General features: G+C 29.9%; 2 protein-coding genes across 10 annotated transcripts in view; one reads left to right on the forward strand and one right to left on the reverse strand.

Moving 5' to 3' along the window:
- Positions 1-1843, forward strand: part of Hecw (Hecw ubiquitin protein ligase) — an 8252-nt gene extending 6409 nt beyond the window's left edge. For 3 of the 4 annotated variants that reach the window (XM_083078779.1, XM_083078778.1, XM_083078776.1), the window contains exon 10: positions 30-1843. In XM_083078779.1, the coding sequence (XP_082934905.1) occupies positions 30-141 (112 nt within the window). In that variant the 3' untranslated portion in view covers positions 142-1843. The remainder of the gene's footprint in view (positions 1-29) is intronic. The other variant, XM_083078777.1, reaches the window with a different exon arrangement.
- LOC145959688 (cilia- and flagella-associated protein 44) lies at positions 19-10602 on the reverse strand. 6 transcript variants are annotated; one of them, XM_083078771.1, is made up of 27 exons: positions 10557-10602; positions 10251-10464; positions 9995-10169; positions 9685-9824; positions 9278-9572; positions 9059-9203; positions 8540-8736; positions 7978-8217; positions 7368-7549; positions 7113-7251; positions 6758-7031; positions 6380-6617; positions 6009-6276; positions 5710-5876; positions 5395-5613; positions 5149-5283; positions 4854-5058; positions 4576-4764; positions 4238-4435; positions 3609-4136; positions 3327-3498; positions 2942-3228; positions 2642-2838; positions 2349-2566; positions 2093-2235; positions 1851-2023; positions 19-106 (listed from the first exon to the last, which is right to left on the reverse strand). In XM_083078771.1, the coding sequence occupies exons 2-26, from the start codon at positions 10430-10432 to the stop codon at positions 1853-1855; spliced, it is 5304 nt and encodes a 1767-aa protein (XP_082934897.1). In that variant the 5' UTR covers positions 10433-10464; positions 10557-10602; the 3' UTR covers positions 19-106; positions 1851-1852. The 6 variants fall into 6 exon arrangements, with proteins under 6 accessions (XP_082934897.1, XP_082934896.1, XP_082934898.1 ...); XM_083078770.1 differs by lacking the exon at positions 10557-10602 and having other exon boundaries at positions 10251-10524; XM_083078772.1 differs by lacking the exon at positions 10557-10602 and having other exon boundaries at positions 9995-10157; positions 10251-10523.
- Between the last annotated feature and the right edge of the window lie 2192 nt (positions 10603-12794).

The following is a 12794-nucleotide window of genomic DNA, read 5'->3' on the forward strand; positions in this document are numbered from 1 at the left end:
TTTTTGCATTTTGTCTTTATTCGTTTCAGGGCTCATACATGTTTTAATCGCTTGGATCTTCCACCTTATCCTACACCCGAGATTTTATACGAAAAGCTGTTGTTGGCTGTGGAAGAGACAAATACATTTGGTATAGAATAAAGACAATTTAATTAACAACGCTAATTAGATTTAATTATAAAAAATTTATAAAGTTGATAGCATGTGTGCATTCTTTTGCACTTTCTATCAAAAGATTTTATATAGGCCTAACGGAGCTTACGAGAGTTGTGTGATTCATTATATAATTCGATTTATTCACATTGATTATAAATAGTTATAAATAATTACACAATTTGCAATCTTTTAGAATTTTTGATGAGCCAATGCGATATTCATTGTGAGCGAAACGTAAAAAAAAACTAAATATTTTTTTTCTCCAAAATTTATCAATTTTTCAGATGAGTATTACTATTAATCCTAGAAGTTTGCACTCTTGTTGACGCAATCGTCAAGTACACACTGAAAAAAAAAACACTCGCAAATCTTACATCTTTCCTATTTATTCTTACATTGGGGCAAAGAAAATCTATTCTCTTTCTCCTCTTTCCTTCCCTCTCTTTCTCCTCCCTCCTTCCTCTTTCCCCCTCTTTTCCTCTCTCTCTCTCTCTCTCTCTCTCTCTCTCTCTCTCTCTCTCCTTCTTATACATATTTATTAAAGTATCTTTCTTTTTTATGAACGTCTCAATTTATATAATCAAAGATAATAAATCGTACATTAATTTTAATAACAATAAATTTTAAAAATAATTATATTTCTTCAAAGTAAACTTCTATGATTAAAGAAGTCAGTTTAGATAAATAAAAAAAAATGTGTATGCTATGGCCATTACTATTATCGCTCTATTGCCGAGATTACTATCAATACTAGTTATTAATATGGCTATTAATATTGCTTATATTATTACTACTACTATTATTATCGTCATTATTACTGTATGCCAATCATAATTATCATTTTTATCGTTATAATTATTTTTTTTTTTTATAATCACGCGGATCTCGATATGGCGTTGGATGTAAAAATTATAATAGTACATCGGTGTTATTTATTGCTTTGTTTTAATCGAACTCCATATCGTGCATTAATAAATAAATCTCAATTTCGCTATAAGGCTATACATGTTGGTATCTATATTATCGCTATATTTCGTATGTAGTACATGTATATCGAGATCCGAGTATGCTACTACTGTTGGGACAATTTTCAATTACATGATCACTTGTTTCTAGTCCACGAGCTAAAATTTCATGTGCAGCTGCCTTTTAATATTTTAACATTCCAAGGATCCTTGTTAGTCATATTTAAAAGAGTTTATAAAGCAAATATTTATGCAAGATATAAATCACAATATATTTGTGCAATGACTATTTGATTATTTTAAAAACCTCACTAAAAAGAAGCACTTTTATCTTATTTCTATTTTCTGTTTAGATACAAGATAATGTATAGATACTTTGACAACTTTTGCACATAGTAAACCAGGCATTAAGGAATACAATAATTCGTACATGAGAATTATAGACTTATTACAATAACTTTTTATTAAGCAAATGTTATTATTTATTATTAGATCAATATACATATATACACACACACACACACACACATACACCAAACAAAAGTTATGTATTTGTACAGCTGTCATATAGTTGTTACTATATATACTAGTCATAAATAAAATGCAACAAAGAAACAACGGTGCTTTCAACAAATAAGTTTTAATTAATAAGTCTACTTTAAAATAAGCTATTAATACATTATTTTATACTATATATATATAAACGAATTTTTTTAATTTTATCATTACCTTTATTTCTGGACATCATTTCCTTCAACTAGATTAACTTGCGATTTTATTTTTAATCTAAGATTTTTAATATCATTTTGAAATATATATTTCTGCCTCGTTTGATTTTCAAGAATTCTCTCCAATTTGACTATTTCACTTTTATATTTCTCTTCCAATTGCAGCATTTCTTCCTGCAATTAGCAATGATAAAATATGTGAAAGATAAATGGGAAGTGTAAATGAACATGGTGTTTATGTACATCCGACATGATGTGTCGTTTTGATAGCTTTTGAAGCTTTGATTGTTCTTCCACTAAAATTGTTAGAAAGCTCAACTTTTGCGTATGTTCCCGAATCAGCTTATTAAGTATAACTAATTCTTCTGCATAGCTTTCTTTTTCATCTATAGTAAAAATGTAAAATATAGTGTAAAATAAATATAAGGACTAAGAAACTAGATTATTATAATATATATATATATATATATATATATATATATATATATATATAACTTACGCTTGATTCGTTTAGTAAAATACATTGTTGTTTCATTCAAGTTGGCTTTAATATCATACACCATCCGACGTATTATTGTTTCATATAATTTATTTAACGATACACTCTGACCGAATTTATTTATTATCTTTAACTTTATTTCATTTTTCAAATTGTTATTATTAACACGCATATGATTACAATCGAGCTTTATTCTCTGGAGGTGCATTCGAGCGTGTCTATGCATATAATTCATTACACAATATAAATATATATGAACGATACTCTCTCTCCATATATATAAATATACTTACTTGTGTTTGACGTGCAATTCAAGTGTTTCCTTGTGCAACTCTTGTATTCTCGCATATAATTTAGACAATCCATTTTTATCGAATAGAACGCAATCGTGCAATTTGAATGAAAGCTCGGATTTTTCAAAATATTGCAACTGATGCAATTTCATTATTATCGTAACATCCACATTGTTCAATTCTTTTTGTTTCTCGAGCTATTGACAGAAATTAATTGCGAATGCAAAATTATGATTACAGAATGTAATGGTGTAAATGTGATATTATTCTTTCTAATAGAAAGACATTAAATGTGAATACCATAAACATGTTTAACTCGTTCTCATTTTTCTTCAAATTACTCTCTATAATTTTTAGCTTTTTTGTCTCAACTTGAATTTCTTTATGAAGGATTTCCACAATTTGTTGTGCATCTTTGATTTGATGTTCGCACAAGTATCGTTTCTCTCTCATCGAAAATGCCAAGTCGTATAATTTTTTGTCACATCCTGGAGGACATATGTTTTCATCGAAATAAACTAATTCAGATTCCCTAGTGTCGATACTAGTCGTGTCATCCGAACTCGTTTCAGTCGTCGTGGTAGTCTCTAAAGTATAAATAATAATCTTTGAAATGTGAAATTTTTTTGAAATTTAAGCAGTATTTTATTACTAGCACCCTTTATATATAAAGTGTTTTTATTACCGTCCTCTCCCTTTGATTCTTTGTACTTCTTTTTAAATATTCTATGCAGAAAATTACGGAACTTGTTATCGTTTATCTTATTCATATATTCGAGAAACATATTTTTGATCTGGTTACGTAAATTTGCAATTTCCTTAATTTTAACATCAATTTTGTCAGTGATTAATTGGATCTGGAAATATCAATATTACTACATACAAGTGGCGTTTTTTTTTTTTTTTTTTTTAATACAAATGCATATACGATTGCTGTTAAATGATAAAGCTAGTAAAATTTGCCAACTTTTTGCCTTATCGTTGCAATTTCATCCAGTTTACAGTTAACTTGATCATGCAATATATTTTCTCTTGTCTCGCACTCTCTTAAAATAATGTATTCTTGACGAAGTGTTAATAAAAATAAATTGATATTGACACTCTCGGCAACAATATCCAATCTGTCATGTTCTAATTTATTCAATTTTTTGTCTAAATTTTCGCAACTCGTTGCTGCGTATCTCAATATGCAATCTTGTTTGTATATTTTGTATAATATACGAGAAGTTTTCATTTCTCGTTCCCATAGGCTATCAATGTCGTCGCTTAAGCGAAGCGACATCATATTATCTCGAGCAGCAGATTGGATTTTTAATTTTCTTTCGGAAACAGAAAATAACGCTAATGGCTCGCTAGAGATTTTTGCTTGTTCTATAAATTTTTCATCTAAGAGTAATACTTCGTATTCCTCATCCGAACAAACGGGTATCTGTTCAGGAAGAACCGACAGCCGTCGTTGTGCTCTATCTGCTTTTAATTCTGCATATTTTTCAATCTATGTATGCGCATGTAAAAATATCAAGTGTATCATATATTATCAAATTTAAACTTTTACATTCTTATTATTTTGCGTCAATAAAATATATTAATACACACCGTCACTTTTCTCTCGGGAAATTCTACATTTACATTTAACGTAGGAATATCCGGCAAAGATTTTATGCTTTTCGATGGTATCTCAGCATGAATATGTTTAAGAGATTTTTTTAAGTATGCAATTTCCACAAGCAAATGTTCTTTCTCTGTTCTTACAGCTTTCAATTTCGCATTGAAAGCTTCTTGTAGATAATAAAGCTACAAGAGATTATATAGGTATAAAAGCTTTTTCTAATACAAAATATCCTATATAATATTGTAGATAAAATGAGCAATCAAACATGTGTAATTAAAATAAACAATGTGTTTTTTTAAATTGACCGATGCTGCGCACAAACCTTTTTCTGACAATTCAGTAACTGTTTATATTTCGAGAAGAGAGTATCTCGCTCTTCCGACAACAAATTAAAAGTTGACGATGTTTTTAATTTGTAATCGCCAATAGTTTTCCTTGCTTCTTCTATAGCGAATATATCGTGCATATGATTAATAGATTTATCCGGTTTTTCATTATATATAATTTTCCACTAAATAAAACAAAATTTTCTAATTAAATTACAATAAATAGAAAGAATTTAATGTTATTATATTTACGATTTTACAAGAATGTACCAACTTCTTTCTCGCGTTGCTCTAGTCTAGTCTTTCTCAAGTTATATTTATTCAACATTTGATTTAATTGAATACCCAGGCTACTATCTGTGTCTTTATAATCTATGCCTTTTAAAAAAACTGCAACCGACTGCTCTTGCTTTGTACTTATTTCATTTTCCATTTTGCCTCCATTTCCTTCGTAATGTTGCATTTTATCGCTCATTATGCTGGTCGTATAATAGATAAAAATACATTTTACATAGATTTTACATAGAGACGAGTTGCATTCGTCTTATTCAAGCTTATTATAAATATACCTATTTTCATTTGTTTCTGTATCAATGTATGGTGTCCTATATGCATGTACATGTTTTATTGTATCAATATGTGGTAAAATAACATCAATATTCAAAGTGTGTTGGCGCAGAGAATATACTACATTATCTGGCTTCCTATATATCAATATCAATTAATGATAACAATGAATTGATGAATCTTCAATAGATTATTAATAGATTAATAATAAATTATTTGCTCATATTTTTAAAATAATTTTTACTTACGACATTTTGCAGATAGCAAACGGTAAATGTGCGATAGGCTGAATAAAATGTTTCAAAAGCTTTTGTAATCTAAGTTTACTTTTTTCTACTTTAAAGGCCAATTTTTCTCGTACTATAATCATTTCTGTTTCCAATTCTTTGCTTAAATCAGCTGTAATTCTAAAATCCAATTCCAATTCTTCACGAGTTATCCGATGAGACTTGGGTAGAGCATTATTCCTAAAAATATATGTAAAAATGAATGAATATATATCACCTTCTTACTTGGCATTATACTCGACAATTATTTCTACATTTGATATAATTTATAATTACCTTTCCATAATATTGCTATATTCTTCGCTCAATTTAGATAATATCTGCAAAGTATGATGTTTACTCTGCTTTGCCAGAGTGGCAACCCTCTCACGTTCAGTCTGTTGAATCATCTCTTCTAAGCTCGCATGATCGATTTCTTCGATATCTTCAACGCTAATGTAAGGCTATATTATTGAAAAATGTAACGAATTCGTTAAGTTATGAGTTTGAATAAAACAAGAAATGCACATCATAATAAATTTAATAACAAGAATGAATTTAAAATATAATAAATAAGAAACGGCGCAAATTCTCACCAAGGATAAGGTTCCTTTGATTATTTCAAATTCGATAGCTTCAGATGGTGTATCATCATTTATTTCATAAGAAAATAAATTTCCATCATATCCACATGTAAATAACATTGTCTGATTATGACTAAGAATAATTTTTGGGATACAACCATTAAAATTATCATGCATCGAAAGTATCCAATAATCTGATAGATCTGCATAGTTTTCAGGTTTCAATTTGCAGACCCGTATTTGTCCGTGTTCCATTCCCAAAAATAAGTACTTTTTCTTGCTAGCGATAATATAAAAAGATGAAAACAATTATTTGCTGTGTAAAATTATCTTTTTTTTTCGTGATATACACGCAATAATTTATTATTTCTACTTATTCTTACTAAAATAAACAGCTTCGTATTTCTGTATCATCTGCATCATGTATCATGGTGCTCTTAATAGGTTTTTCCAGACTAGTTTCACTAATTTCCGGACTTGGATATTCATATATATATCCTGCGTCAAATCCTGCCATTAACAACCAAATAACGTATTGATTAATATATTGTGCTATCAATATCTTGTTTGGTACTTTAGGTATATATATTTCTGGCAATGGTTCTTCCTCTTCCATGTTTACTGTAATAATAAACAATTTTTTTGTCACATTACTTTATTTCCATAATCAATAATGCTACATTTTAGAATAAGCAAAAATTTGACGAAATAAAAAATACTCTATTACTTTAGATAAGTTATAAATAATGATATAAAATTACTGAGTAATGCTTCCTCGTTAATTTCCATTTCGGGACCTTCAATGATTAATTGCGCTATTTCTTCACGCTTCTTCGCTATTCTTTCCTTCTCTTCTTTTTCTCGATTTAAACGTATTAATTCATTTCGAATGGCAGATTTCACAGAATGAAATTTAAATACTTTTGATCGACATTGAACGAGTTCGTAAGAAGCAATGGTGTATAATTGAGGTGTGCTTGGTAATGTAACTTCTATGCAATCTCCTTGTGAGCATCCAATTAATACTGTCATTTCCTATAAAATCAAATTAAATTAAAAGCGAACCATGCAAATATCTTTGATAAAAGATAAATAATTATGTAACGTATTATTTACACATTGTGGTTTCCATGCAAGACATGTGACTCCCGAAGGTACTTTAATGAAACCAATTGGCATAATGACAGGATAAGTATTAGTCACTATAATGGTAAAGCTAAATACAGTTGAATCTTCACTACCAGTTATCAGTAAGCTGAAATAATCTTACATAGAAATTTACAAATATAACTAAAATAAAATACGTGTATATATCAGTAAAAAGTGTGCCACAAATACTACTTGATTTTTAAGATTGCACTTTTAATATACCTGCACGATGGATTTAGAGACATTACAGTTATTGCCATTTTGTGCGGTTTTACAATTTGAATCAGTCTAACATAGTCTCCCCGTATATTGTTAACGGCATTAGCCGCTGATACAGCTACAGTAATTATACGGATAACACCACTCTCAAAAGCACATGCGAGTGTCGATCCTGTTGCTTCAATCTTATAAATGAAACGAATTTTATTCATATAGCACAGCAAATAACTTTATACGCAAAGGTATATATATATATATATATATATATATATATATATATATATATATATATGTATACCTAACAGATTTAGATTCTAGGAAATGATTAAAGAACCAGCAGACTTTTTCATATTTTACATTGTTGTGCATATATAATAGAGATTGTGATTTGATTGTGTGTGTGCATATATGAATACATATAATATCTATGTTATACATATAATATCTATGTTATTCATATAATATCTATCATATATAATGATCTCTTTATAATAAAGTGCATATATTTTAATACATAATAGAATATTCTCTCTCGCGCAACAACACACGCACACATACTTTATTGTATATTAAAATATCTCATCAAAAATAAACTATTAAAGCCAATTTTTACCTGACATGGAAACCAGATGATTTGACTGCCAATATCATTAAAATTGTGCGCCAAAATTAATCTTTTTTCTATATAATTATAAATATGCATCTGTCCAGCTTTGCCCAATGTAACTATAAAGGGACCCCATGTAGCACAATCCATATCAGCTATAACTCCCGCGTGACATGTAAATATTTTTTGTGGTAATTCTGCTTTTGGGGTATGTAAATCTATTAACCAAATCCCACCATTTCCATCCTAAAAAGAAAAAAGAAAAGATACATATTTGCAAAGATTACATTAATATTTTCTAATTTTTCTTTTTTTTAAGCTTGTTTTATTAAATTTGCTAATAATTAATTTATCAAAATCTTTTAATGCATGCATACATATTGTGACATAGTTAATTTTAAGAAATCTATTATTCAGAATGTATACTACTTGGGGTTTACAACAATCGATATGTGTTATTTTATCTTATGCTGATTGCATTTAGCATGCATTACAATCAATGCTGCGGATATGAAATGAAGTATAATCTGAATGTGCTGTAAGCTCCAAACGGAACATGTAATCTTACCTGAGCATACCAGAACATACTTTCTGGATTGTCTGGTTCTTGTTTACGTATGCACATAAGCATCGAATTCATTACTTCATCACCTTCATTGATACAGTATTCATAGATAGGTTGAATTTCTAGAAAACGTTCTCCAGTATGATAGTCAGCTTGATCTATCGTTTCATAAAACCAAATTCTAATCCATCCATCCATACCTACAATCCATAATATCCATTCATTTTAATATAAAAAAAACTTCTTAATCCAAATTATATCACACTCCTTTACAGACACATACACACACACACAGCTATTACGTCATTAATTTTTTTAATTATATATATATATATATATTTTATTTAAATCACTAATTGTATATTTTGGTACACAGAATTGGAAGAACTTAAACTTTTAAAAATAATATTTGAAAAATCAAATCTTTTACTACATCCTTAATAGACTTATATTCAAGTCTTATGACAATTTATGGAAAAAGAATTGAGTGCCACATAATTATCAAAAATATATAATTTTTACCGATTGATATAAGCTCTCCATTTATATATTCAAATTGTGTAATTGCTTTAGTGTGACATGGCTGCCGATTTTTCTTACATATTTCAAGAGTAATTAAACCTTCTTCCCACAGTAAGATGTTTCCCCATTCACAACCTGACACAATCTTTAAGAAAGATACACCTTTAATTAATAAAAAAATATAAATCTAAAAGCCAGATGCATTTAAATAATACTCACTTTTCCATCTGGCATGATATATACACCGATAATATCAGATATCTCTGTCTGACCAAATCTACCCATTTCGCTTTTTAATTTAAGTCCAGTAAATGTTTCAGAGACTTTCCAAAATTTTATATGTCCCGAACCACTGGTCACTAAATATCCAGGTAGCAATGAAGACATTGTAATATTATAAACATCTCGATTATAAGATTTGCATTTCAATGCAATTTTAGACTTTTGCCAATCCCAAAGAGTAATTGTGTAATCTGGATGCCCCCCTTGTGACACCAATAATAAACCATCTGTGCTGCAAAATACATACAAGAGATATAATAGATAGGATATATACATGGTAATATACATAGAATTATGCAACTATGTATGGATGTGATTTTATTCCTTAGATCTTTATGACATACCTGTAAGTTAAATGGGAATAAGATTTCAATGTGCCATTATATAAAATTGTCACAATATCCATTGAAGGCCACTTGTAGATTATTATTGGAGGTTTAGTACCATTTTCACCAACAGCAATATGATTAAATACAGGATTTTTCTAAACAGACAAAATATCATGAAGGAAACACATTTCATCAAATTATTCTTTAAAAAAAAAAAAATACTTGAAATTAATTGGAAAAAAACTTGCTTATTTTGTTTTTTATTTGAATACTTGAGATTTCTCTCTCATTTTGCTATAAATTTTTTATCTTGTACAAAGAATACCGTTATGTGTCCAATTCCATTGCCAGTATATCCTCTTCTAAACCATAATTTATTTGTTGAAATATTCCAAAAATGTAGTATGTTACCAGAAATAAAAATAATAATGTTTGGTTCCGCTACACAAAGATTAAAATATCTTTGACAGTCGTATGAAAATGAATGACTTATATTATATCTAAGGAATTTTCTTTTAGTATTGTACATCGGTTACGTACATTTAAGATAAGATTTTAAAAAAATCTATATAAAAGGATACTGAAACTCTAAAATATTCATGGGTACTGTTCCATTTTGCACGCGTTTTGCTCTGGATATATATTCACTTGAATCGTAGATATACTCTTTGTGCATTTCTTCATCGCTTCCTCCTTTCTCCGCTTTCTGATTTTCTTTATTTCGAAATTCAAATTTACGTTCTTGCGACTTATCTTCTTGCATTTTATCGTTTTTTTCTTATATTTTCGTTCTTCCTGATCGGTTAAAATTTCAACGATAAACTCTTTGCTCAAAGAAAGTTTGATAAAAATGCAATTTTATAAAAAAAGAAAAACGCGCTACTTACGCTGGCTACTTTGTATATATCATATATAACTTATATACATTACAATAGTTTCCATAGACACATAATTGCTTTATTTTCGACATACAAAGTATACATACATCATATAAAAAGAAAGATATATCAGAAAGATATTTCTAATATTTACAATTTTTTAAGATAACGATTTAAAAGATATTTAATTTTACAAAATCGGGAAAAACAAACTTTTAAAATTTTCAATTCTCGAAAAGTTACTAAAAATTCTAGCGGGGAAAATGTTCAAAACTCATTGGCCATGGCTGCGTCAAGGAGACGCTGAAGATGCTTTGGAGCGTTTGATTGACCAATCAGGATAAAAGGAGTAAAGATTTCTTTAACCTGATTGGTCAATCAAACGCTTCAAAGTATCTTCAGTGTCTCCTTAACCGCAGCTCATATTCAGCGTTGGGCTCAAGAGGGGAGCGTCCCGTTTGCGATTGGCCACAGCCAATTATATTGATCTGTGCCTAGGGTAACCTGCAATGATTAATGGCCATCACATATAAAATTCCATAAGCACGTAAGACGTAAGCGTAAGGAAATCGACCAATCACGGTCGAGTATTGGCCCCTCCAAAGGGCCAATACTCGACCGTGATTGGTCGATTTTCTTACGCTTACGTCTTATGTGCTTATGGAATTTTATGTGTGATGGCCATAACCAATCCGAGAGTTCTCTTTTGAATTAGCCAATTGGCAACACGCTCAATCGGGTGCCACCCACTCAAGAGTTGGGCAACATTACTAGATTTTCCGATTTAGTAATTTTGAGTGGCCGGATCTGAAAGTAAAAACCAATCAAATGCAGCTATGCATAGCATGAGACTGTATGGACCATGGACCTAAGAAGATATGGATAGAGTCTAGAGCCGGGGCGGTGTGAAATTTGCGGTAAGGGAGGTGTATAGCTCTGTCTCTTTCCAAAAGCAACCTTCGGGTGTTTCCGTCGCATATCCGATAATTCCCGAAAGGTTATATACCCCATATTAGCTAACTTTCGAATAAAAATACATGTATTTTTATTCGAAAGTTAGCTAATATGGGGTATATAACCTTTCGGGAATTATCGGATATGCGACGGAAACACCCGAAGGTTGCTTTTGGAAAGAGACAGAGCTATACACCTCCCTTACCGCAAATTTCACAGCCCCCTCGCCCATATGAGCGCTTTAGACTCCATCCATATCTTCTTAGGTCCATGGTATGGACCAATGAGAGCATCTAGTATTAACTCGCCATATTAATTTGTATAACATAAAGCCGACGGCACACGGTACGATTTTTCGTACTGGATTTGATAAAATTTAGTAAAATACTAAAAATGCACCAATCAGAATGCAGCATTTCTAATATTTTACTAAATCTTATCAAATCCAGTACGAAAAATTGTACCGTGTGCCGTAGGCTTTAATCGGAGTTTGGTCGAAGCGGCCCTAATTACATATAATAATACGTACACACATACACAAGTTAAAAATTTAATAAATTTTCATAGAAAAATGTTTTATAAGTTTATTGTAGGTTTTTATTAATTAATATGTATATAATATGTTACTTTATATTTTCTATTTTTTTATCTTATATTGTATATATTATATCTTATATTATTAATAGTTTTACATGCGGTAACCCAGTGAGAAATGATAAGTCGAATAGACGTCTAAGACGTTTAATAGATGTCTAATAGACGTTTATTAAACGTCTTAGACGTCTATCCGACTTATCATTTCTCACTGTGAATGTGCTAGAAAGAGAGCCAAGACGAGATGAGCCAAGAGAGAATGAGATAAAAGTTTAGATAGCAGTACTAGTTATACTCCCTTAAAGTCACTAGATATACAAAGTACCGCAATCATTCGCCATTTTGACTCCAATAAGCGGTTCATTCAAATTATATATTTACATGACCCCTTAATGATAATGTATTTTTGGCAATTAATTTCAGCAATTTTTTGCATTTTTTGTTGTTATTTTCGCTTTTTGGGATGCGAAATAAACAAAAACCTTTTTCGTTTTGATTTCTATAGCCTTTTACGCAACAACCTAGTCACAAATGCTTCTCAGATTTCACATACAGGTTAGAAAATTGCACTTAAAGTGTACATACATACGTAACAAAAGTGTGCACTTGTACTTTTTGGCGTCCATTTTGGCTCCAAATCCTTATACATTGAGTCTTATGGATTGCGGTACTTTGTATATCTAGTGACTTTATACTCCC

This window comes from Camponotus vicinus, unplaced genomic scaffold, assembly GCF_025532165.1.
Source record: "Camponotus vicinus isolate PSW18456_S1 unplaced genomic scaffold, iyCamVici1.0 SCAF_1, whole genome shotgun sequence".
In the NCBI taxonomy this organism is placed as follows: Eukaryota; Metazoa; Arthropoda; class Insecta; order Hymenoptera; family Formicidae; genus Camponotus; species Camponotus vicinus.